At 37.2% G+C, this 27,780-nt stretch overlaps 2 protein-coding genes across 4 annotated transcripts; one reads left to right on the top strand and one right to left on the bottom strand.

Moving 5' to 3' along the window:
• Window positions 1-696: 696 nt before the first annotated feature.
• On the bottom strand, window positions 697-24,050 carry LOC135090542 (uncharacterized). 2 transcript variants are annotated; one of them, XM_063987379.1, is made up of 3 exons: window positions 23,938-24,050; window positions 8,588-8,882; window positions 697-1,205 (listed from the first exon to the last, which is right to left on the bottom strand). In XM_063987379.1, the coding sequence occupies exons 2-3, from the start codon at window positions 8,713-8,715 to the stop codon at window positions 1,079-1,081; spliced, it is 255 nt and encodes an 84-aa protein (XP_063843449.1). In that variant the 5' UTR covers window positions 8,716-8,882; window positions 23,938-24,050; the 3' UTR covers window positions 697-1,078. The 2 variants fall into 2 exon arrangements, with proteins under 2 accessions (XP_063843449.1, XP_063843438.1); XM_063987368.1 differs by lacking the exon at window positions 23,938-24,050 and adding an exon at window positions 9,401-9,450.
• LOC135090509 (tenascin-like) lies at window positions 11,459-26,159 on the top strand. Of its 2 annotated transcripts, none has more exons than XM_063987325.1 (11): window positions 11,459-11,650; window positions 17,175-17,293; window positions 19,343-19,428; window positions 20,060-20,187; window positions 21,477-21,582; window positions 21,748-22,018; window positions 22,450-22,719; window positions 22,989-23,255; window positions 23,862-24,137; window positions 24,818-25,099; window positions 25,710-26,159. In XM_063987325.1, exons 2-11 carry the CDS (start codon window positions 17,219-17,221, stop codon window positions 25,719-25,721), a joined length of 1,773 nt encoding a protein of 590 aa, XP_063843395.1. In that variant the 5' UTR covers window positions 11,459-11,650; window positions 17,175-17,218; the 3' UTR covers window positions 25,722-26,159. The 2 variants fall into 2 exon arrangements, with proteins under 2 accessions (XP_063843395.1, XP_063843394.1); XM_063987324.1 differs by lacking the exon at window positions 11,459-11,650 and adding an exon at window positions 16,661-16,797.
• Window positions 26,160-27,780: the final 1,621 nt, after the last annotated feature.

Raw genomic sequence — 27,780 nt, 5'->3', positions numbered from 1 at the left:
GGCTGGATGTGTGAGGTTTAAGGCTAAGGTGACAGCCATAAATGGGATGGATGTAGTGCAGAGGATGTTAAATGTAAGAGGGATGTCTGTGGAGCAACGAACAATAGTTACATATAATCAGGATGATTAGAAATGGTGACATGGTCTCAAAAGCTTCAACAGCATAGGTTTCTTCAAGTAGTCCAATCAGATTACCAGATCAGATGTGAGAATGGGGTTCTGGTTTATTATAGTGAAGCACAAGTAAACCAATTCTGTTGGTGAGTCTGGATGCAGAAAGAGACCTAGATATCATGTGCAACTGATCTCATCTCTGTGGCAGATGTCTGCCATGTGTCTAACTTTTTTTTATATTTGGAGTATCATTTTATACAGACTGCACTCCCTCACCCACAAGGCATTCTAGATGAAATACTTTACTGTATCTTTATGTCAATGTACTCTGTTCACTTTTGTTTCTTTAATATTCTCCTAAGGATACAAAACAAAACATAAGGAACATAACACAAACTATATATGAAAAGTTTAAATTTTGAGGAGATAAGGTTTAAATTCATGCAGCATTACCTGAAGACTGTAGCAGCCTCTTGGAAGTCATCAGAAATGTCATGTGCACCTTCAGGACACAATTCTCTCTCTCTCTTGCGATTGAGGCATAATTTTCTACTGGCACTCATTTTGATTCAAATCTTCAAGTACAAATATTCAATTTATTTTCACTAATTACATATATGTATATATATACACATTAAAAAGTCATCCATTCTTGTAAAAATATTTTCAAAACTAATGGAAACATGCTACTACCTCCTTTGTCCTACAAGTCAAAACTATGCAAACACTAAAATTGTCTTTCCATTTGAGTTCAAAGAAATGGGCTTTCTTTACAGATTTTGTTCGGATCATCTGTTACATATTGCCATTCCTTGTTTTTTTTTCCAAACTAATTTATGTGAGTTCAAAACATGATGTGCAAACATAAGTAAAGCTGAAGGTATTCTCCACAAACTCCATAACATCCATATCAAAGGCAATGTCACACATCCTATTCTATGTTGCACTGGGATATTGCAACCCATTATTTTACTTTTGGGTCCTTGCTTTCTTTGCCCTTGTTGCCACTGGGTGAGGGGATAGACTGAACCGCCTGAGCATCAGTCTTGTCTTGTGAAGTAGTACTGCCACTTTTCTTGGGTGCAGGATTTCTGAAAAGCAAAATGACAGTAAATTTTATCCTGGATAAGTTTTCAAATGATAATGCAAATGACTTGACTTAAATATGTTTAATCTACTGAGCTTAATGAGTTTCATCCATTCATCATCATCAGGTTCCATAAATCCACTACTCACCTCCTCCATTCATCTCAGTTGACTGTCCCTCTATATGTCTATTTATTTTATTCATTCATTTCATCTATTTCTATTTATTCTAATAGTTCACTGCAAGAAATTTTTCACCATTTAACACATTTCCATAATTTATTTGATTTTTCATACATCAAGATTTATTTTTATAATGCTATGGACTTAGAAAATGGGGCAAATGATCTCTATCATATTTGATTTCCAGTGTTCTGTTATTAAATAAAATAAAAAGAGTGAGAAAATGATGGCTGTGATTCTTTTTACACCTGTTTAAAACTACATATAAATGTAGCTGCAGTGCTATGGAACAAAACTCATCCAACAACTTCAATTTAAAGGAAAGGGGGTTTTTCAATTATGTACAGTAAAATCTCTCTCATCCGGCATTCAAGTATCCGGCAGCTTCAAGTATCTGGCACATTTTTCCCCTAGCCTTAAAATCAATAAAAAAATCAATGTGTACTCATAAAATCTATTAAAATTCCACCATCCACCATCCACCAGCAGAGGAACTTGTTGTGGGAAATATTTTTGCTGTATATTTGCCCCCTAATGTCACAAGTGTTATTCAACCCATGGATCAGGGAGTCATGCAAAATTTTAAGATGAACTATAGTAAGAGTTTCCTTCGCAAACTTGTTAATTATGAGGACGGCACAATCCCCAAGTTCCAAAAACAGTTTAATGTTAAGGATGCGATATTCATGGCTTCACTTGCTTGGCTAGACGTTAAAAGGCAAACACTGATGCGATGTTGGCGCAAATTGTACCCTTTGATGATGTGTGATGATGAGGATGATGAGGAGTTTGAAGGGTTTGTAGGTGGCATGAAAAATTCGGTGGTCAGCGAGCTGAGGGAAATGGGGGGAAATGTGCAACTTAAAGTGACAGATGAAGCGTTACAGGAATGGGTGGATGTGGACGAAAATCAGGCCGTAACATTCACTCTCACAGACAAGGAACTTATCAACGCTGTAGTAGAAGATCATTTAGAGAAAATTAGTGATGATAGTGATGATGATGATGATGATAATGAGCCTAAAGTAACTTGGGAACAAGCTGCGAAACACATAGCTGGCTTTGTCAGGTTTGCTAAGCAGTGCACATACATGTCAACCGGAGATGTTATGACCCTTCACTGCACTGAGAATGAGTTTTTGCTGCAAAGAAGAAGGAGCTGCAAACAAGGAGACATTAGAAACTATTTTAAAGTAGCTTGTAAGGGAAAAGAAGTGGGGCAAACAAGTACAGAATCTGATGATGTTGATGACCTGGAGGGTGTTGAATGAGAGGTGTGGGGAGCGAAAAAGTGTCACAAACACTCGTACATTTTCATATCTTTATTGTATGCTATACATGTTGGCTAATATCGAATAAAGCAAATAAGTGTATACGTACTTTATTTTTGTAACCCATCAACTTACTTATAAGAGAAAAGTATTAAAGAGAATGTTAGTACAGTAGTATTGTGTGTTGGTGAGTGTGAGGTGACAGCGCGGGTGGCGACGCGTGGCATGGCGATCAGCTGATCTTTGTTATGGTAAGATGCGTGAGTGTAGGGTGGTGATTGTGGACATAATTTCACTTCTATTCAAGTATCCGGCAACTTCTGGTATCCGGCATGTCGGCGGTCCCGTTGATGCCGGATAAGAGGGATTTTACTGTATTCCTCTTCTCTAACTGACTGTCTTCAGCCTCTCTCTCATCATCCCAAAATAGTATCTCTTACTATCTTCTACCATTTTTGTCACACTAACTGTTCTTCTGTGCTAACTGCATGCTTCCCCTCTGCCTATGGCCTCACTGCACAAGACTTTCTACTTTCTCTCATCACTATTCTGTCCATCTCTCTAATGCATGCATTAACCAGTATTCTCAACATTCATCCCTTTTTCTAGGAAACTCTGGAACTCCTGCTTCTGTATTTCCTCCCTATAACTTGAACTCTTTCAAGAGGGATTTCAAGACACTTATCCTCCAATTTTGAATGATTCTTTTTACCTTCTTTTGGGACTGGCATTGTCAATGGGCCTTTCTTTTTTTGCCCTTATCTTTTTATTGCCCTAGGCCAGTGCCTCTCTTATAAAAAAAAAAATGAAAAAAAATAAAAAAATAAAATAAAAAAATAAAAAAAAAAATAAATAAATAAATGAATAAATAAAATAAATAAATAAATAAACAAAATAATGATAATAATAATAAATAAAAATAAATGTAATTAAATTTAAAAAAGCTAGATTGCTGCTGATGCACAACATACTAATGCATATTGCATCTAACATTGGAGATCAGTTTGCCTCCAAGTCATAATGCAACATGGGTAACTCAAAACCATACTGCAGGGATGAGGCACACCAAGCCACAAAGAAGTCTGTAATGCTGGGTTGGGTAACTATAATGCTAAGGGAGGGAGCAGGCCACCACCACCCTGCTACCTGCAGCGATGCCAATTCAGTAACTTGCCTGTACTTACTTGACTGGCAATTGTGCATTTCTCTCTTGCAACCTGCAATATTAAGGTTGCCCCTGCTAACATTATTTTTCATAACAGATCCAGGGTACTTTTTCAAAAATATCTCTGTGAGGTACCTTATGGTCTGATTGGACAAGGCTTGTCCTGGTCTGTCAGATCCTGGTTTGATCCATGATCAAACATTTATAACAGATTAATTTTTCAGTTTCATAATGGAAGTAGTCCTTCATTCAATCAAGACACTGGAATATCAGACAATGCAGAATTTTGGGGATGGAAAAGACTTAATGCAGTGAAGGGGTTTTTAAAACTATACCTAACTAATCATGTCTTCTAACCTTAATTAAAATGTAGGACTTTGTCTCCTTGGACTTCAAGTAACACAAATTGGTGTGCTTCACATGGCCATCTTCAGTCTTTGCCACATAATAAAGGTAGGTTTTTGAAAACTATTACTTTCTTCCTAGTTTGGTGTTAGATTGAAGTGGCCGCTGCAGACCTCTTCAACATTATTTTCTCATGTTACTATTAATTCATGACATAAATATAAACAGTAAAACCAATAGCATTTCCTAACAAAGCAGCAAAATACTCACACATAGTGATGAGATACTTAATGTACAATACGTTTGTGCTGGTTTTATTTGGGGGTCCTTAATGGGTCTTTAAAAATCTGCCTCACAAATTCCATACAGATGAAGCTCCAGTGAAGGCACAAAGAATAATACATGTGTTTGTGTGTTGGATGTTACATCTGCCAATCACAACATAGAATGTATGGACCTGATTACTGGAGGTGTGACATAATATCAAACCACTTTAGAGCTGCCAATCAAGACAAAACATGTGGACCTGACTGGCCCTAGCACCATGTCAGTTTACTTGATGTCATGGCCTCGGACAGGTGTGCATATTGTGATGTCAGATTAATCGACCTTTGCCTACATTACTGTAGCAAAATAAGAGATTTGTTTGACTTGTGTGTCAATCACAAGCTTGTCTTCGAAAAGAAAGATTGTGGGGAGCGTGGAAAGGTGGCTGTGCTAAACTTGAACCAGAATCTCTGGTGCTGTCAACAAAAAAATGCAAAAGGACATAAGAAAAAAATAAGAGTTTTTGTGGCAAGAAAGTATATTTAAGAACAGATTTTTTTTATAATGCCCATGTGGATATTAAGACTATCCTTGTGTTCGTGAACACAAGAATACATGCATGAATACTTTTCATATGTTGTCATTCAAAGTGAACTGGAGTGACAAGGGGATTTGTGACTGGGCTAGTTTTCATAGGTGTTGATTGAGTGGTGTTGCAAGAGTTACAGACAAATTGGAAGTGAAAGAAAAATTTTAGATATTGATGAGAGCAAGATTAGAAAAAGCAAATATAACACGGGTAGGTTAGCGGAAACAGAAAGTGTGTTCAGCAGCGTGTGTTGGGAGACTCGAGAGTGCCTCATGGTTAATGTTCAGCAGTGAAACAGCAAGACACTCCTTGCCATGATAAAAGACTGCATTCTCCCTGGCAGTACTATTACATCTGATTGCTGGAAAGCATACACTTGTCTACACAAGGAAGGATACCGACACTTAACTGTTAACCACTCCTTTAACTTTGTGGACTAAAATAAGTGCTACACTCAACAACAATATCAAGCAGCTGTGGAGGGAAGTGAAGAATAAAGTGTTTCTCTATTGTAGAAGGAGGCACTTTTTTGGTTATCTTGCAATGGCAATGTTTATTATGGCCATTGCTGACTGCAATAAGCATTTTCATGTTTTCTTCAAGAGGCCACTTCCATGTACAATCCCTATGATCCAAACTGCCTAGAGAAGACACCTGCCACCTCAAGTTCTTTGTAATCCTATGAGTATTTGGAGGTGTTGAGGGAAGCTGTTAGTTAGGTTAGAGGGCAGGGTCAGGAGGGATGCAGCCCCCCATTAGGTTAGGGCACAGCCCCCTGCAAAGTTAGGTTATGAGGGTTGAGGGGGCATGGGCATCATTAGGTTAAGTTAGAGGAGTTGAGGAGGGCGTAGCCCCACATTAGATTAGGTTAGGTTTGGGAGCCCATATTTTAATCATATTTGCTCTCCCTGCCCCCCCAAAAAAATTACGAAAAGAATGATTTTCCTGTAGACTTTTCTTAAAGGTCAAATTTCACTTTTTTTTTTATTTCCCCACTCGAAAACCCCACATCCCACAAGGCTGGGGATGGGAAGGCACGATAAAGGAATATATAATGAAATGCTATTGGTAAGACTTACTTTCAAGGGGTGTGGATTTGCTGTATCCCATTTTTCCATGCCCTTTGATTGCCTCTAGCGACCTCTGCTGTGTACTTTTTCGTTCAGTATATTGTATTACTTCTGCTGAACACTGATGGGATACCTAAAGGGCGTCACGAATTGTCCAATATTGCACATGTGTACCACATCCCCTAACTGCCTAACGCTCTGCAACGCTATAGGCAACGCTTCATGATCGCACTTGTTATGAGTGGCGCCGCATCACGTCACTACGGAAAGACTACGGCACAACTGACAAACACAATCTTCGTAACGGCACCTCTTTGTTTTGCTCTACCTCATGCTGTCCATTTACTTCTCATATTTTCTGCAACTCATAAAGTGTTTTATTTTCTTAAACTTTTTTTTTTTTTTACTTATTTGAGTTTTGCAGAGCTAACCTTTGCCGACTAATTTAGAGGATGTGACTATTTCTTGTCAAAAAATGTGATTTTTTTTTTCAAATGATCTACACTATAATTATGAATGAATTAACAATGAAATTAAAGAACTTAATTAACTCAACCCTAAGCTAACTTAACTCAACCTAACCTTCAGATGAAAACGATAATGTTACTTCAATACTATCCATTCATTTTACTATTTTAAAGTCAAATTCTCACCACACAATACGCAATTCCCGGACAGTATGAAAACCAAGCCTGTCTCGCGTTAAATTCTTGAATTATATCTTATTTTTGTTAATTTTACTTTTCAGTTTACCATTACCTACCTACTAATGTTTCTATGCAATTTCACATTTCGGCGCCATAAGACCTATTTGGTGCGGCGCCAGGCAAGCTTTCTCTCTCTCTCTCTTCAGTTCTTGTTCTTTAAAGTCAATAATCAGGTGGCACACTATACTCACTTTCACATTGTTTTCCCTCACTTTTAAGATCTCTGTTGGTAATCTGTAAACTGTCAGAGTTTGTTACTGTACCATCACGAGATCAGACTAAAAACTGAAACAAAAGGACCATTCTGAAGTTACGTGGGTGTTCTTTAAGCTTGCAGTGACATATTAATTATATTTATACATTAAGAGGAGAAACAAAGAGTTTCAGAAAACGGACCAAAGAACACTTGCGCCGCAGTCCTCATCCCCAGTAGGTAGTTTAAAATAGGCTCTAGTTTGAAGTTACACGTGTAGCTGTCCGGAAGCAGCTAAATGATTTTAGACCCACACGGTGACGCGAATCGTTTATTGCATTCGGTCAAACCTGAAGACATACATAATAAACATAAGACGTTCGTAGCACTACAAACTATTACATACTACATCAACATAACGTATCACTAATTATGGATTATGTTAATTAGGGCAATCAACCCCTCGTAATACAGATGTGGCACTCACGTGTTTGGGGTCTTAAGGAGGCCTGTCACCAAGCAACACCTGCGTCTGTATTGTAGAGCTCCGACCTCCGGGCTTCGTTCCTGCTGGCCCTCAGCACCTCACGCCTGCCCGTCTTACCCTTAGGTCAGCAATAGTTTCTGGGTGACTCATTCCTCTACAGAGATCCCTCGGTGTCTTATCTACCCTTCGCGCCATGTCATCAACTTTACCACGTAAACAACTCTCACTACCTCTCTGCAGCTAAGCTCTCCACAGCTAGTTCCTCTCACACATCTTCACTACTGTGATTAACTATAATGAATTCAGTTTCCATAATCTCTAATGACTTAGTTTCCTTAGTTACCTTAGTCCTTAGTGTTACCTTCAACTGTCATAACACAGATCATATTATTTAGCATACACATACTCAACAACTTTCATCCGCTTGGCGGTAACACGTTTTTTTTTTTTTTTTTTTTTTTAAGGCTGCTTTTACGCTTCTACTGACAAACCAGTGGGATTTTTACATTATTAAGAGGAGAAACACTTTTGAAAATTCGTTTATTAATTTTTATGGCCTTTGAATGAAAATAATCGTGGCCAAAATGGAAAACACCGCGGAAGTCAATGCAAAAAGTTGCTGGATTACCAAAGAAAAAACATCCATGGAAATCCGACTAATAATATGTAGGGCCTTTGAAAATAGTACTTACTAACACAAATTGTTTCAGAATAAGACTTCAGATATCATGAAATAATGTACATAATTTTTCTGCGAGTCTTATTGCAGCTTTTCAGTATGATATATGTGTTCATTTTAGGAACCACCTGTATTTTTAAGTTCTTTTATCATTAATATTTATAGCAACTTATGTATTTAAAACTTTCTCTGCTTTCCGTGGCATTAAGTTGCTATTTTGTCTACTTTATACAAACTATAAAATATTTTTTATATCATTATTTCATTTATTCTCTCTATAGCTATTATATATTTGATGTTTTACTTATTTTACGTATAAAGAAGGTATACACGTACGTTAAGGTCTACGGATAAATGAGAGAGAGAGAGAGAGAGAGAGAGAGAGAGAGAGAGAGAGAGAGAGAGAGAGAGAGAGAGAGAGCAGTACACACCTGTAATTGCAGTGATAGTAGTAGTATCCTGCCATGAACGCCGCGGCGCCCCCTGCAGTGAAGAGCAGGGCCTTGTTCTGTTTGGTCATCTTGGCGGTCTTGTCTAGAATGTTGCTGTCTTCCTTCATGGCACAGGGTGGTTGTCGTGCCTAGATTTGTACTGAGTGGCGTGAATGGCGGATGCTGCCTGTGGTGTCTGGCGCAGCGTGGCTCTGGTACTGCTGCCTGCGTGCTGCTCACCGTGTGTCTGTCTGTCTGTGTCTGAGCCTTTGCAGCACCAACTGTCACTCGCCAACTGTCGTCCAAAACCGTTATCTCACATTCGAATACTACAATTTGAAATATGTAACAATTTGCAAATCAATTCAACATTATAACAACACTATTCTACGGAAATGTTTCAGTTGTGTGTATGTGTGTGTGTGTGTGTGTGTGTGTGTATATATATATATATATATATATATATATATATATATATATATATATATATATATATATATATATATATATATATATATATATATATATATATATATATATCCAGATAAGATTATCAATAAAAGGCAATCTACAGAAGCTAATATTGTTGGTGCAGAAGTGTGTCAGCTATTTTTGGGGGGAACCAAGGAACCAAGAAAATAAAAGGGAACATAAAAATGACTTCGTTTACTATGAAGAGGCAGAGATGATGTAGTTACAAAAATAAATAAATAAATAAATGAATGAATAAATAAATTAATTAATAATAACTAATAATAAAAAATATATATAAAAAAAAAGCTGATGTTTGAAAAAGCTGGAGTGACCACTGACCAGCTGGCTGCTGACCTGGTGGTAACTCTTTGTCCCTGATCTTGAGTTGTGGGAGAAATTCTGAAGGTGCAAGAATGAAGCTTCATAGAAACTGATCAAAAAATTTTCGCGAGATGAATAGTACTGATATGCATTAATTAATCAGTAATGTTATTGCATAAGAAAAGATATTCTTAACAGCTAGGAAATAAACCTTATGATAACCTGTTTTGAAAACTTTACTAGTACAATTGCCTAAATTTGAAGGAGAAAAGACTCGAGACAACTAAAGTTGTCTTGAAAGATTTTCCATGAAGTTTGACAGAAACACAAGAACAACCATAAGTGGATAATAATGGAATCAACCAATTAAATTTGTGGAAGATGTTATCATATCCGTTTCAGAAACACAAAACCTATAGAAAATAGAAAATTTGATTTAAAAGAACAGGAAGTAATATAAACGAAATAAAGAGGAATCAGAATGAAATGGAAAGCCAGACACCCTGAGAAATTGTACTTCAGTCACTTGAGGAAAATAAGATAAAACAGAACGATCTCTCTCTCTCTCTCTCTCTCTCTCTCTCTCTCTCTCTCTCTCTCTCTCTCTCTCTCTCTCTCTCTCTCTCTCTGTATGGGGAAGAAACCTTTGTAACAATACCCCGGCAACGAGCTTATTTCCTTCAAAGCAGAATTCTTCGCTACACTGTATCCAAGGGTTAGGCTGAGAAGGAACGAAAAAAGAAAAGAAAAGAAAAAAGAAACACCCCACTAACACTTGTGCAACAGCGCCTTAAAGAGCTGCATACATCATACCAAACTGTCAAACTAACACATGAGTTCGCTTCTATGTAAGTGATGTATGTGTATTCCCTGGTGTCAGGCATTGAAGTAAACTATATCAACTACTGAAGGTCAGCAGAGGGCACATATTGAGCACGGCAACTGCATATGTTAGTTCGACATTTAGCTTTGATTTACATATCCCCTCCATGATACGTGACATGGAGGGGAGAGGCAAAAAGAGGTATGGAGTAGATGTGGATGAAGGTGATCTATGTGTGTGTGTGTGTGTGTGTGTGTGTGGGTGGGTTTGGTAACAAGATGTGATATCGTTCGTATTCTGAAACGCGTTGCTCTCTCACCACGACTATTTTCCAAGGCCGCAGAGCAGATTAGCCAGATTAATTCTCAAGAGTGTTTCTCCTGTTAATAATGTAGAAATCATGTTAATTTGTCACTAAAATCGCAAAACCATCCTTAAAAACATATGCAACTACAACTAGAGCCTTTTAAAAGTAGTAGAGTTGCGGCGCAGAAATGTTTTAGCATATGATCCATCGGCACATTTTATTCACTAACATTTCATAACTAACATCTATTTCATAGACTGAAAAAGAAAAGTAAAAATAAAATAAATAACAATTTTATTTATTTATTTATTTTCAGCAGCGTGAGTTAGATAGACCACCAAAAAAAAAAAAATAAAATAAATAAAAAAAAAAAAAAAAAAAAATATATATATATATATATATATATATATATATATATATATATATATATATATATATATATATATATATATATATATATATATATATATATATATAGGAGGAGGCAGTAGGCACCTGCCGAAACGATAATTACTCCTAGTGAGGTTTAAACCACTGGATCATGGGGTGCTGTGAACTTATCATTAAACCTAGCTGTGACCTCACTGAACTTTTCTCTTTGTGTCTCACAACACAAGGGGGCAGTCACAGCCTGCACTCTAAAGACAACTCTCTTCCTCCACACAAAACTACAAGCACCTAATAACACACATGGCGACTCCTACACTAGCCTCGGAGTCCCCATCTGGGGAGGGGACCACAAATGTCCCCAGGTCGGACTGCCCCTCTGACTACGACCCTAAGTGTCTTGACAACCCCCCCCCCCCTCAACTTTTTCTTCATTAACTTCTGCAACATTCGTGGTCTTAGATCTAATTTTCAATCTGTAGAACACCACCTCTCCTCTTTTAACCCTATAAGGACCATTGGAACAATTATGAACCACTTCAAAACCGTGCTTTTCCTTGGATGAAATTCCCTTGTAGAGGCGTGTCCGTCCGGTGGTACATTTTTGCACCATATCAGAAAACATCACTCACACGATATGTGGAAAAAAAGCTCTTGTTTCTGTGTAACAGCAGTTGACTCGTGACCACCAGAGGGGGAGGACGTAGTGACTGATCCTCCGTTTTCAATGATTTTTTTGGACGACTCATAGGTAAGCCAGGTCACTACAAAAATTATGATATATCCCATATATTCAGTAGAATGTGTTTATAATGTTGGCCTGACTTTGGATTATATTACTGTAATGTAAAAAGGTGTTTTTAAATGGTTCAAAAATGTACCAGTGGGTCATTCTGTTTCCTCAGATATGGACACGTCACAGTTCTATGGAGGCAGGTTTAAAGTTCATTGTGACACAAAGCAATTTGTATGCAACACAACAAAATGTAAACAAGCCTCTGAAGCTGGATAAAGATGAGTTGGAACAATTTCTAGGGACTGTCTTTCTTATGTCCTTGTTCAAAATATCTAACACTAGGCTTTATTGGAGTGGGGTGCTGGAATTCGATTCCGTATCCAAAGTTTTCAGTAGAAGGCGATGGGAAGAAATAAAAAGCTCTCTACATTTCAATGACAACACTCAGGCACCTGACAGGACTGGTCCCAATGCTGACAGGCTTTTCAAGGTTCGCCTACTACTTGACCATTTGCAATCAAAATTTCGCAGCATCCCAATGCAACAAATGTGCTGCATTGATGAAATGATTGTTCCCTTCAAAGGAAATTCTTACCTAAAGCAGTACATCCCATCCAAACCACACAAATGGGGTTTCAAGGTATTTGCTTTGTGTGATACCTCTGGGATCTTGAATGACTTTAGTGCCCTCTAAGGGGTGTGATGTTCCCTTGTGGCACACGATAATTACAAATCCTATCACTGGATTAAAAGAAATACAAATATTGACACTTTTATAGATTTTTAATTGATAATGGAATAAACCGAATAATAATAATAAAAAGAAAGGAATTCAGAAATACAAAATAAATGGTAGCGTACTCTTCAGTTACATAATTCAGAAATACAAAATAAATGGTAGCGTACTCTTCAGTTACATAATTCAGAAATACAAAATAAATGGTAGCGTATTCTTCAATTACATAAAAACTACGATGGAGATATTTTCGCGACTACTGAGTTGTGGGGGAGACCAGAGAATAAATAAATAAATAACAAATATATACCCAAAAAGTATGTATAGACCTGAGGACAGTCTCACACGGTGATCTCGAACCAGGTGGTTTCACTAGTCCCGTGGAGAAAACCAACAAAAAAGAACGAAAAAATGCGAATATCTATCCACTCAGAAAACAGTTTATCAACAGGAATATCTGAGGAGAATCCGAGAGGGTCTGAGGGGAATCCGAGAGAGACTGGCTTTGCTTGTGAGGAAATCGGCGGGAAACTAAGGATAAAGGTTTCCAATGGGGAAATTTATTAAGAGTTATAATTTTGTTTTTAGTGGGGGGGGGGCGACTAGGTTGTGAGTTCAGGGATGAAAAATATGAATAATTAAGTTACTGTTTACTTTAAAGTTGTTACTTTAAGAAGTTTAATTCAATGGACTTTTGAAATCAATTGGGGAATCAGTCAAAGTCTGGTATCTCTTAATGGCTTGCGTAGCAACAGGGGTAACAGGACGGCGAAGCAAAGAAGACTTATTAGATTCGTCAACCTCATTGGCGCGGCGTAATTATCTGGGATTTGTTTGAGCTGGTTTAAGACCTTACCATTATAGAATTAATTTTATCGTATTAAGGGCTCCCCATTCTCTGGGATTAGGTGAAAAATTCGCCTCTATAACCTGGCCAAGCAAGAGAAATTACGTTTATTCACGGGGTAAATTTTGTTATAGAAGTGGTCAACACAGTGACGCTGAGAGGGGGGGGGGGGGGAAAGCAAGGACAAAAGGACACTGAGGAGAGGAGGGGAAGGGGGGGGGGTTAGTCACATGGTACTGAGACTCTGGTCATCCCCGCATATTACATGGGCCTTAATCTAGGAAAAAAAGTAGAAATATACATAATTAATTTTCCAGCACTACACATACTGCTGCAAATGCAATGTTGCACTTTGCTTAAATAAAGAAAGAAATTGCTTCATTGAGTTTCACACAAAATAGGTACTTTCTGTAAAGAAAAACACAATCAAAACATCAATTCTAAATGGCTGTGTATTGTATACTGTATTGTCTATTGATTACAAGTTATCTGTAGGAAAGTTTTGTTATTTTATAAGGATTATAGAGGCACAACAATGTAAAAATTCATTTCTGAAATAAATTGGTTTTCCAAGGTCAAAATGACCAATGGTCCATTTTTGAACCAATACATTAATATATTATAGAAATGTGTTTTGTAGAAACTTAAGGTTTACTTTCAATGAAGTTCGATACAATCAATTGATTTTACTCATTATCAAATTTTTCCTACACGTAGATATAAATTTGGTCCTTAAAGGGTTAAACCTCATCTTCTTTTCCTCACTGAAACTCAGGTGTCTGAGGCAACTGACAGTAGCCCCTTTTCTGTTCCCTCCTACTTTATCCTCATTTTCGATCCAAAGCTGGATGTTGCGCTTATGTGGTCCCTCCTATTGTTCTCCGAAACTGTACCTCCGTACTTGCACCTTGCCTAGTCAAACTCTTTCAGCTCTGTCTGTCAACATCTACTTTTCCTTCTTGCTGGAAGTTTGCTTACATTCAGCCTGTTCCTAAAAAGAGTGACCGTTCTAATCCCTCAAATTACCGTCCTATTGCTTTAATTTCCTGCCTATCTAAAGTTTTTTAATCTATCCTCAACAGGAAGATTCTTAAACATCTATCACTTCATAACCTTCTATCTGATCGCCAGTATGGGTTCCGTCAAGTCAAGTTCCGCCTGACTTCTGATCTTTCTAAAATTTCTGATTGGGGCAGAGCAAACTTGGTATTGTTCAATGCCTCAAAAACTCAATTCCTCCATCTATCAACTCGACACAACCTTCCAGACAACTATCCCCTCTTCTTCAATGACACTCAACTGTCCCCCTCTTCTACACTGAACATCCTCGGTCTGTCCTTTACTTATAATCTGAACTGGAAACTTCACATCTCATCTCTAGCTAAAACAGCTTCTATGAAGTTAGGTGTTCTGAGACGTCTCCGCCAGTTTTCTCACCCCCCCCAGCTGCTAACTCTGTACAAGGGCCTTATCCGTCCATGTATGGAGTATGCTTCACATGTCTGGGGGGGTTCCACTCATAATGCTCTTCTAGACAGGGTGGAATCAAAAGCTTTTCGTCTCATCAACTCCTCTCCTCTAACTGACTGTCTTCAGCCTCTCTCTCACCGCCGCAATGTTGCATATCTAGCTGTCTTCTACCGCTATTTTCATGCCAACTGCTCTTCTGATCTTGCTAACTGCATGCCTCCCCTCCTTCCGCGGCCTCGCTGCACAAGACTTTCTTCTTTCTCTCACCCCTATTCTGTCCACCTCTCTAACGCAAGAGTTAACCAGTATTCTCAATCATTCATCCCTTTCTCTGGTAAACTCTGGAACTCCCTGCCTTCTTCTGTATTTCCACCTTCCTATGACTTGAATTCCTTCAAGAGGGAGGTTTCAAGACACTTATCCACCAATTTTTGACCACTGCTTTGACCCTTTTATGGGACTGGCATTTCAGTGGGTATTTTTTTTTATTAGATTTTTGTTGCCCTTGGCCAGTATCCTTCCTACATAAAAAAAAAAAAAAAAATGCCGCCCCTCCTCCCGCGGCCTCACTGCACATGACTTTCTTCTTTCTCTCACCCTTATTCTGGCCACCTCTCTAATGCAAGAGTTAGCCAGTATTCTCAAGCATTCATCCCTTTCTCTGGTAAACTCTGGAACTCCCTGCCTGCTTCTGTATTTCCACCTTCCCATGACTTGAATTCCTTTAAGAGGGAAGTTTCAAGACACTTATCCTTCAATTTTTGACTACCGCTTTGGACCCTTTTATGGGACTGGCATCTCAGTGAGCATTTTTTTGTGTTTTTTGTTGGATCTTTGTTACCCTTGGCCAGTGTCCCTCCTACATAAAAAAAATAAATAAATAAATAAATATATATATATATATATATATATATATATATATATATATATATATATATATATATATATATATATATATATATATATATATATATATATATATATAGATAGATAGATAGATAGATAGATAGATGAGATTGGTAATTCAAGAACTCAGATGCCGTACCATCGACACTATTTCAAGAATAGTTTCAGAAATCTCTTTATGAAGAAATGAAGTAAAGGCAAATAGTTAAACCACCAGATTTCCTTTTTGTTACGTCTACGAAAGGTACAAGAAAATTACGTACCAGAATTTTTTGCTGACATCAATTGAAAAATCCTGAAATGAGAGATGAAAATGAAATACTACAGAAAAATTGAAGGGATCTAGAACCATTATATTTATTTCACAGTTTTACTTCCTCCTTCCAGTCTTTACGTATCACACCCACACCCAACACCCTCTCAGTAGTCCATCTACCATAGTTTACAGCACATTGTTCTCTTTACTCAAGCCACTCTGAATCGGCGTCTTCTTACAGACTCAAATGAAAATTATCAGAGGGTTCAAGAATGTTTTCATGATTCTACTGATATTTTAACAAAGATTATGCGTAATTAGAAAAACACTCATTAGAACCCGGCCAATGATATCTGCAAGGCATGAAAACAGTCCCGGTGAGAGAACAATTAAAGTGTTGAAGAGTAAGAAGCGTAATTCTAATTCACCTAAGTATGCAGCACAAACACCACCACCATAAAGTCAGTTTCATTTTCGAACGTTTTAGATAACCAACAACACAATAAAGACCAAATCTTTGGAAATAAGGACATAGATGCTTGGACCTGTTAATTCTAACCTCGCTTGGTAATTAAAGCTTAAGACATATGCACTCCTCGCCAGGTGTTTCGTGTATAGTAAAACATATTTCAGAGCAGAGTCACCTACCAAAAGACGAAAGAGTTGCTAAGCTGTTTCTTACAATCTCATATGCATTATCATTCACGAAAAAATGTTGCTTCCATGTAAAATTAAAGGGGAAAATGCTTGGCCCAGTGCCGAAGATTTGCACGGCTTATTTTGCTCTTCACATATCACTGCAAGGAACCACTGATAAATATATGTGCATATGAAAAGAGGCGTACACCTGCAAACACGTGGCGATGCATATATTAGCAGGTGAACGCCGCTTGGAAACAGACATCAGCTGGCGATTCTGCGCCACTAACGACACCTCCCTCCTTGAGGTAAGATCGCACACCCACAACTTCTCTATTCATAGAGGAAAAAAAAAAAAAAGAAGAAAAGTCAGTAAGCAGAATGTCATTACACGGAAAACATAGTGTCTCACACTTTAAAGTAACATGTCTTCTTTCCTTTGCAAGGCAGAGAGGGAAAATAGATACAATCACACGAATGTTAAAGATTAATTAAAGCCACATAAACATTATATTAATATTTATCAATCTCACGCTTCTGGACGAAAATGTAGCAATAAATCATAATACACAGGATACATCAATAAATGCATTGGGCGAATAAGCAGATATTGCACGAAATAGCAAAGTTATCAGTGATAAAAAATATGAATAGGTAAATAAATAATAATAATGTGATTTCCCAGAGCTATTCACTGCTAGCCAAGCCTGAGTGAGTCCATCCACTGCCATGGAGAAGACACTGTTGTTGGTGCTGGAGGTGGTGCTGTTAGTGCTGGTGGACCTGCCGTGCTGTCTGCCCGAGGTGAGCATACTGAACATCATACTATCGTGTTATTTGACATTATCAAACAGCATTCTGTCTAAACTGAGAAAATACACCTGAATATTATGGCTATCTACAAGTATACAACATTTTTCTCTGGAATTTCCAAGACTCTTTTAGTCCCTTTTGTTGTGATATAATTTATATGGGGAAGTATAAAGCCAATGGCACTTGCATAAAATAAAGAAAGAATAAACAAATAAATAAATTCTGGATCACATGCCTGGTTTAACAGTCACTCATCAAATAACGAAAACAGACTAAAACTGTCTCACGCCAAACCTAATGACACAAGTACACTGTGGCCACCTAAGGAGTCATACAGTACATATTTCAAGCAAAGATTCACTGGTCACCACATGGCCCGTACTCAGAAACGCTTTGATTTCTCATCGAAACTATTTTCAAAAGCAACAGAGATGATTAGTCGGATACTCGAGACTGTTTCTCTTTTTAATGATATAGAAGTTTGGTTAATCTCTCACTGCAAACGTAAAAACACCCTTAAAAACCTGTGTAACTTCAAGTAGAGCCTTTTGAAAGTAATGGAGATGCGGATAAAAGTGTTTTAGAATATGGTCACACAAATCGCGGGCTCTTCATGCTCTCATGGTTTCTGACGGACGGTGAAGACATATGAAAGTATTGTGGTTGCCTCAGGTTCCTCTTCGCGACTGTAACAACTACACATGTCTTCCATATGTTTTCAATGTTATGCAGTACTAAAGTCACACCTTGCATTACTTAACACTACCTGAAAGTTTATTTATTTATTTTATTTTTTTTATTGGCTTCATAGCTTTGAAATATTTTGAAAGTGACGTTTATGACCTTGCATTGTTTTCATCCTTCAGCCCATGGTAAGGATGTGTTAGGTGGGCAGGGGCAACAGCGCCAAGGAACACATACACAAGTTGTCTCTGCCTGAAGGAGAAATATGGGAAGCATGTCGTTATGAGTATACTTATTTGATTATAATTACTTGTCTTATTTAATTAATTCTATTTCATCTTATCTATTTATTTTGCATTTACTTATTAATTATTTACTTATTAATTTTTATGTTACTTCATTTTATTTTATTTGATTGATTTGCCAGTAAAGCATCAGCTACGAGTACCAACATGCCTCTCAGCAAACAAGTCTGCGGAATTTAAGACCTATATTTAATTTCGTGATCCTTCATACGGTAATACAAGTCAAGTCGCAAACCTCTTAGCTTTATAAGGCATGATTCACACTATAGGGACGGTTGCGGTCCACTCTTGCTCTGATCACGGTCCGATGAAATATCATTACATGCATTTCAGCGGCAGCATTCACAATCGCACTGACAATAACAATCAAGGAACGCTTCTCTCACCATTCATTCAAGAGATAGTTTGACCGCAGCGAGAGCGGAGGTAATAGTCATTTTGTGCACCCGCAGCGGTCGCGCGTTACTTCACTTCTGCTGCATCCCACTTGAAAGATAAACAGGAAAAAAAATAATAATAAATAAATAAATAAAAATAATAATAATAATAATAATAATAATAATAATAATAATAATAATAATAATAATAATAATATCAATAATAATAACAATAATAATGATAATAATAATAATAATAATAATAATAATAATAATAATAATAATAATAATAATAATAATAATAACAATAATAATAATAGCAAAAATAATTATGATAATAATAATAATAATAATAATAATAATAATAATAATAATAATAAGAAGAAGAAGAAGAAGAAGAAGAAGAAGAAGAAGCGAAATAAGTAAGAAAAATTACATGTGTAATAGATGAATGAATGAATAATAATGAATAGACAAAATGAATAAGTAGATAATAAAACAAATAAAATTTGATAAAAAGGCATTGAACTGAACCATTAGATGTGTTTGTTTTAATTTATTACAAATGCACATAACTATCTTTAAAAGATAAGCATACAGTGAATGATGGACATGGCAAACATCATAACATGTCAGGAGGTATTATTACATTTTTCCTCTCGTCTCACACACAGATTATTGATCCTAGGGCCGTTGCTGCAAAGGAAGATCAGAGTGCATATAATAAACAACGTCAAGTGAAGCGTTGTTCTCAGCAAGGGTAAGAATCCTATAATAGGCAATAGCCAAGATTTACAAGCTGAAGGGTCCTTAAAGCCGCGTCCCCACTAGGAATGTGATTCAAGCCTGTGTCGCGGGTCCTGCTGCTGCTATGTGAAAGCGTGTGCTTTCAGTTGATGTACTGATGCAGGAGGATTGTGACACGGCAGTAACTGAACAAACTCTTTTGTGGACCAAAGTGGGATTATATTGTGAAAAAAAAAAAGCTTAAATGAAAAGTATAAGTAAAAGTAGCACGATTCAAAAATACCCCCAGTCAAATTCCCCGAGAAGGGCACTATAATGAATGACTATCTTTCATGCAGTCAGTGCTGCAGCCTTCAGTGTCACCTGCGCTTCTGCACAAAGCACCGACTCATAACCCCTCGTGTGGACGCAACTTTCGTGTCTATACAACATTAAGATTTGATATGAAAACAATTATTACCAAGAGAGAGAGAGAGAGAGAGAGAGAGAGAGAGAGAGAGAGAGAGAGAGAGAGAGAGAGAGAGCTACTTCCTGATTTAAGTGTTCTTTTTCATAACTAGATAATGATTTCCTTTCCCTTCAGGTGACGTATCAAATCAAAATGAAGATAATTCCTGATCTATCTCTTTTCGTGTATTTTCTAGGGACTGTCGCACTAAGTATGGCGGATTCTGCTTCAACATCCTGTCTGACCCGAACCCGGTGTGTGATGCAGCGGTGCATGATGGCTTGTGCAGCGGAAACCCCGAGAGCAATTGTCGGTGCTGCATCAGTAAGCAGCGACACGAGAAGAGGCAGTCATACGTTTTAACTCGACTGCTCTGAACAGCCTCTGGTGGAAGTTATGAGGGATTTCAATTGCTTAACAAGAATTCTACATCATCAGTGGAAATGAACACATACGGAAGCCCATCTATGTATCTCTGTAGCCTTTGAAAATAGTTATTATGAGAGATAAGCGTTATAAGATAAGAGAAGAGGATTTGCATTTGTTTTCTAATCAGGAGTATTTTCAAAAGCCACAGAGATCATTGGTTTGGTTCTCGTGTATTTTTATTCCTTATTGATAATGCGAAATTTTTTGCTAAACTATCGCTAGAATCATGACAATACCTCATTAAAAGCAATCGAGGTAAGAGTTTGAGAATGCGGCCCCAGCAGGATTAGAGTTATCGTAGTCATTATTGGGTGGTGAACGAAAGGATTGCGAGAAAGTGCGTTAGTTCTGCTTGGGTCAGAGCGAGATTAAAGGTTCTTGCATTGGTGATAATAATAATAATAATAATAATGATAATAATAATAATAATAATAATAATAATAATAATAATAATAATAATAATAATAATAATAATAATAATGATAACAATAATAATGATAATAATAACAGACAAAAAGACAGAGATTCATGAAGAACAACAGTCCTGTATAAAGACAGGCTAATAAAACTGAACATTTTAGAGAGGCAACGTGTCGCGAAGCCTGTTTCTCACACCACCCTTTCCAGGTACACGTGTTTCCATGTTCTTCCTCCAACGCATCAAGGCTTTCTCTCAATGTAATCCATTTCACATTATACGATTATGGTACTTGTATTAGGAACGTTATTAAATACTTTGGGTAATATCCTTCCGCTAAAGAGACTATAGCAGTCTTCCTATAATCACGGTGCAAGACCACTACTGAAGCACTCAACGGAACCATAACTCAGGTTGTTCTCTTTCACAAATCTTCCGCCTTCACTTCACATTTCACACTTCTGTCATAAACATTATTTCCATATACTCGTATAGAGCATACGCTCTTTTTTTTTATTTACTTTTTTTTTTTTTTTGTAGCCAAAGCCATTAACTATTTGTCTGCTTATTACATAGTAACATTGGTTATCTTAGTAACTATTTGACTTTTACTGAACAAATATACCAGTTATATGGAACTATCAGCGACAGCAAAGGTATCTCTCGAAACCATCCTCTAAACTTACTTCAGGTGATTAATCTTAGGGCAAGGGCATAGCAGTGAAAGGGGTTTGTATTTATGAACTAAAGTTATCTTTTCTTCCAGGGTGTTCAGGCAAACGTTGCGTCTCTGAGTCCGAGGGAGAAAGTGGGTGCAGAAAAGAATGCAGGGAAAACGAATTCTCTGTGTCCCATTGTAACCCCTACTGCCAGTAAGACTTGGGATACGCATTCCCTTTCCTTCTCTCTATTTTTTTTTGTGAACCAGAGATTATAGTGGCATGTCAGTATGTGTGTGTGTGTGTGTGTGTGTGTGTGTGTGTGTGTGTGTGTGTGTGTGTGTGTGTTATAATAATCCCTCTCTCTTTCTCTCTCAGATGCTGCCAGAGCTGCAAACCCACCCATTGCAAGGGTCGGTGTGTGAGTCATCCTGACCTCTGTGACGAGGCTAAGGAATACGTTGAGGGTGTCTGTGAGGGCAAATTGGGAAGCAAATGCACTTGTTGCGTAACCTGTGAACCAGATATAGGCTGTGAAAAATCAGGAGGGCAGTGCGTCACTGCTGATGAGGAGTGCCCCTGCGGGTTCTGGCCCAGCCCTTACTTTGGGTGCACTAATGGAAGCAAGAAATGCAAATGTTGCACTCCGGTGAGTCACACAACAGCCGCCTCGTTCACATTATTATCATCTACTTATTTATTTATTTTCAGTTTCTTATAGTGAACGTGGTTATGCTTCATGTTCAACTACTACTACAACACTTTTTTCTCTGGCCAACATATCATTTGGAGTACACAGGGCACACAGACATGCACATTCCGATTTCTTGTACAGCCTCAGAATAGTCTATTTTTCCTTGAAGACAATCTTGATTTGTTCTTCCGATGTGATTTCGTCATTTTTATATCATCACATGTATCTGAATTGTAGATGTTTTTTTTAAAGATATGGACGATAAAAAAAAATGTACAAATAACATTTTCATCATGTTTAACAACTTTTATTTAGTTCAATATTTTAGACAGCCTGTCAAATTAGTGATAACCCTTAGCTGATGTCCTTGTGGTGACACCCTGCAGTGCCCTCCTTCCCATACCTGCTTGGAAGGCATCGAGACGGGAAGATGTGTTCCTGACGAACCTTACTGCAATGGCTATGACGAGTACATATCAGACGAGGCGTGCTGTCAAGGCAGGTGTTCATGCTGCAAGACCTGCCAGCCTGACAGGGCGTGTGTAACCGAGCAAGGAAATTGCTACAAGAAGGAAATTGGCTGTGGCCCAGGAATGATGGCGAGTAGAAAAGGCAAATGCACCAGCGATAACTGCGTCTGTTGTATACCGGAACCGGTTAGTTGATTATGTTATTTGCTCATTAATCTGTTTACCAAGTGCATGTAAGTGTGAATTCTTGCTTGTGCCGCACAGTGATAACCTATATGGCAAAAAATCACAAACAGTATAAAGCATCGTGTCGCCAGATGTTTTTTTTTTATTATTATTATTATTTTTTTTTTTTTTTTTAGCTTAAAATTTACAATGCTGATAATATTTTACAGTTATAATCATCATACAATAATAATGTTAACTCTCAAACTATGAATCTCCATCTCTATCAGTGCCCTAACTCATGCAACTGCACTGAAGGACCCAATCCTGGAAGATGTGTGGCCAAGCCTTTCACCGTACAATACAACGAATACCCGTCAGAGGAGAGATGCATAGGCCGCAAGTGTTCCTGTTACAAGACATGCATGCCCGACCCCCTGTGCTCGGCTGTAAACGGCACTTGCTTCACCACCAGCACTGGGTGTGCCCGGGGACTAGTGCCTAGTAAAACGGGCACCTGCAACAGCGAGAACTGCATCTGCTGTGTGGAGAGACAGGTTGGTCAAGAGTTTGTGAAGTCTTTAATTCCTCCATTGAATTGATAGCTATTTGTTTATTTTGGTTTATTTTAGTTTACCTGTTTATCACGTCATATTCCATTCATGATCCATTCATTTCTCTCTTTTTTATTCATTTCATATGATGAAAATATATAGACAGAGAAGTATGAAGGAAGAAAATCATGTGTGCTCTTCTGACTTCATACAAACATTATATATATATATATATATATATATATATATATATATATATATATATATATATATATATATATATATATATATATATATATATATATATATATATATATATATATATATATATATATATATATATATATATATATATATATATATATATATATATATATATATATATATATATATATTTCTCTCTCTCTCTCTCTCTCTCTCTCTCTCTCTCTCTCTCTCTCTCTCTCTCTCTCTCTCTCTCTCTCTCTCTCTCTCTCTCTCCAGAGTTGCATTTAGACTGAAGCGGTAAGTACAGTACAAGTATTGTTCACTCAGATAAAATCAAATCATGGACAGGAATCGACGAACACAAAACATGCTACCACTGACTACCCGCTTCCCTCACCACAGTGCTCGTTGTCAAAGGACTGCGCTTTCGGGGAAGAGTCTGGAAGATGCGAGAATGACAAGGAAATGTGCAGCTCACCGGGTGAATACATCAGTGAGGAGAAGCTCTGCGAGGAGGATGGCTGTTTCTGCTGCAAGAAATGTCAGCCTGACACGTCTTGTGAAAGAGTGAGGGGCACGTGTTTCGGGACGCGGGAAGGGTGTGGACCTGGATTCAAGAAAAGTGAGGTTGGCCGTTGCAAGAACCCGGAACACTGCGTTTGCTGCGAACTAGATGTAGTAAGTATATATATATATATATATATATATATATATATATATATATATATATATATATATATATATATATATATATATATATATATATATATATATATATATGATCTTTTTCTTTCCTCTATTTTCTATAATTATTTCCGTATTTATCCATTCATTACGTTTTAATTATCTATTTATTTGTTTATCTATTTATCTACTTTTTACCAAATTATTGTCTGCTTATTTATTTTTTTATTATTAAATTATTAATTCATTGCACATATTCACTATTACCTTCTTTTTTAACTCTACCTGCAATTTTGGGATACCGATTGCTTTTGATTACTCTCTTGTGGGATGAAAAAAAAAGTAAAAGCTAAACTATTGAAAACCAAGATAATACGCGTAGAAGGGACGATATATATATATATACTCGTATATATATATATATATATATATATATATATATATATATATATATATATATATATATATATATATATATATATATATATATATATATATATATATATATATATATATATATATATATATATATATATATATATATATATATATATATATATATATATATATATATATATATATATATATATATATTCTTAACGTCCTTGGTAGCGGCGGCGGCAAGAACAGACACAAATATATTATCCTTTACAACCTGCTTCTCTCCGCTACAGGATTGTGTGCTTACAAAAGATTGCAGATCTAAGGGCGATTCTGGAAGATGCGAGGTTTATAAGGAGAACTGCAGCTCACTTGGTGAATACATAAGTGAGGATACTCCCTGTGAGGGGAATGAAGGATGTTTCTGCTGCAAGACCTGCGAGCCCGACACATCTTGCACTAAGTCAGGAGGCAAATGCTACGTAGCTAAATACGGTTGTCCCGAGGGATTTTCGGTGAATCAAAATGGCCGTTGCAAGAACAGTCCTACTTGTATATGCTGCTCCCGGGATTTTGTGAGTAAAGTTTTTCTTTTTTTTTTAGCCCATTAAATGAGCCATTAAAAAATAGCCTTAGACTCATTGAGTTGTTCCCCTTGTTTAATATTCTGTGTGTGTGTGTGTGTGTGTGTGTGTGTGTGTGTCCCTAGTTGTAGACCTACTATACACGATAGGAAACAAATTATTTCAAAAGTAAACACTTGTAGAAGAGTATTGGTAATATTCTCTGTGAAGCATAAAAGGCGAGGTAAAAGAGAAGAAGTAAGGGAACTCAGTACCCACACTTATGTATTCTCATTTCTGTAGTGATACAATACTGTACGCGACGCCTTGTCAATGGCTACCCGCCTTTGAGGGGAAACAGCCTAGAGATACACACTCGTGTACACGTGCAGGTAGACAGAAGTAATACATATTTTTATAGTTTAGCAACAGCAGAGGAATTAAAAATCAGATTACCGCCAAGTTAGACAGCAGTCAGACAATACGCCCAGGAGCTACAAATTTAACAAATTTCGCTATGTGACGAAATTAAGGCAGTTTGTCTACTTGACTGAATTAGTTTACAGAAAACAACAATGTGTTGTTTATATTCACCAGAAGGATTTTGTTCTTTTCCATACAGAGCAAGGGGTAGGAGCGGGCGAGGACCCGTGGAGACCCGTGGGACAACGCAACACCCTGCCGACCAATTCGACTCTCCGCTGACTGCCCGCCTTGTTTGCTTTAATTGTTCCTCATTTACCATATATATATATAATAAACAAATAAATGAGAATAATTATTGAGCTACAAAAATGTTACACGTTTCTTCGGATAATGTGTGCATCTGTCGCAAGAGATGCAGGAAATGTTGTTAATTAACCATATGTATACATTATTAACATGTATTGATTGGATTTTTGCTCATGACAGTATTATTTTCTCTTCATTAATTTTTTCCTTATTTTTCACAATGCCTATATTGGTTTTCTTTTTGCAGTTATAGCGCATTATCATGGCCTTCACATTAATTTTCTCCTTGTTTGGCACGTTTTATTATCATGACAATGAAAATAAATTTTTCCATATATAATATGTTCTGTTATTAAAAACTGTCAATAGTGGTGAATTTTCCTTGTATTGTGTGTTTGTGTTTCCCTTGTGTGTGTGTGTGTGTGTGTGTGTGTGTGTGTTTATCCATTTTGGAATTATGGTAGTTATGTCTACATGAATCAACCTTTGTCACTTGATGGCAGCTTGTTAAACCACTCACAATCAAATTCAAGTTATCTCTATGTTTTTGTTACCTAAATTCTTACACAAGACTTCATTCTCTTTATTTTATTATGTGTTACCACTATATTCCTGGTCAAAATGTTTAATTTAAGCTAAGCATACTTATCTTTCTCCTCCACATGGCCTAACCACCACAGTCTTCCTGTTCTCACTGCTTCATTGATGCTTCCAATCCAATGTATGCTTTATAATTTTTCACCATTTTGTCCATTTCTCAAAGTGACATTGCACATTCACTTAACCCCCCCATAATGTTTCTTCATTTCATTTCAGCTCTTCATATTACATACAAGATGTCAAATCTGGCTGTGAATTTGTATAAAATGCTAGACAGGTATGGATAGTAATTCCATCCTATGTATTCTGTGTGGTGACTGATTGCAGCTTCAAACTGTGAGTTGCAGAAGTGTAATGGGTAGTTTGAGTGATGTAACTGATTTTACTTGGTGTGCACAATGGGAAGCAAACAATAGAGCCAAGTCCATAAAAGACCGACATTGGAAATTACTCTCCTTAGTGCAATAAAAAAATTCACCTGAAGATAAGAAAGATCAACACTGGAAACCACAACATATTATGTACAATGACAAATTTCACTGACATATAATTGGCACAAGTTGAACATAAGTTATGAGCTCAAATAGTTATGAGTGGATTAACTATTCTAGAGACATGGGTCTCCCAACAGGCACATGGCTTTCCCCACACATGGAAGCAGACTAAATGAATTGTATACAAATGACATGTTGTCTGCAAATAAAGATCATGAAGTACAGTCCTCCAACCACTCATTACACCACTGCAACTTGTGTACAGTTACCATACAGAATACCTACAAAGAATGGAATTACAACCATTGCCCTGTCTTGCATACCACACATGGCCAAACACCACTCCTTGACTGTCTATACTGTTATTATAACCTTCAATTTCCTTAAATTCATCAAGTCTCTTTCTATATATATGTCATACCATCTTACCATCTCATAGTCTTATTTTTCTTCTTTCCTACATTTCAAACTATTAGTAATCAGCAGTGTTGTCATAAAGTCACTTGATAATGGTTCAAGTCCTATCATGAAGGAGTAATGGAATCCACGTCCATACCTGTTGTGCAGTTCTCTCCACTTCCTCATTTATCATTTAGCATTGCCAGCGTGTGAATCGCATGCCGTGAACCACCCTGACTGATTCGACTCGTATCTGACACACATCCCGGTCAGTACAAGTAAGTGAGAGAGTGACGTATGGGTTGGTGGGATTAGTTTCTGATACGAATCAAAGTAGGCGTTCCATACATTAGCAATGCTAAGTGATGAACGTGGAAGTGGAGGGGACTGTACATGCAACACGTCATCCTTGTTCTGCATTATATGAGGTACTTATGTATTTACATTGCATCTTCTGGGATGAGCATA

The sequence above is a fragment of the Scylla paramamosain genome, chromosome 3 (assembly GCF_035594125.1).
Source record: "Scylla paramamosain isolate STU-SP2022 chromosome 3, ASM3559412v1, whole genome shotgun sequence".
Taxonomy (NCBI): Eukaryota; Metazoa; Arthropoda; class Malacostraca; order Decapoda; family Portunidae; genus Scylla; species Scylla paramamosain.
This window is presented reverse-complemented; position numbering and strand designations above follow the sequence as displayed.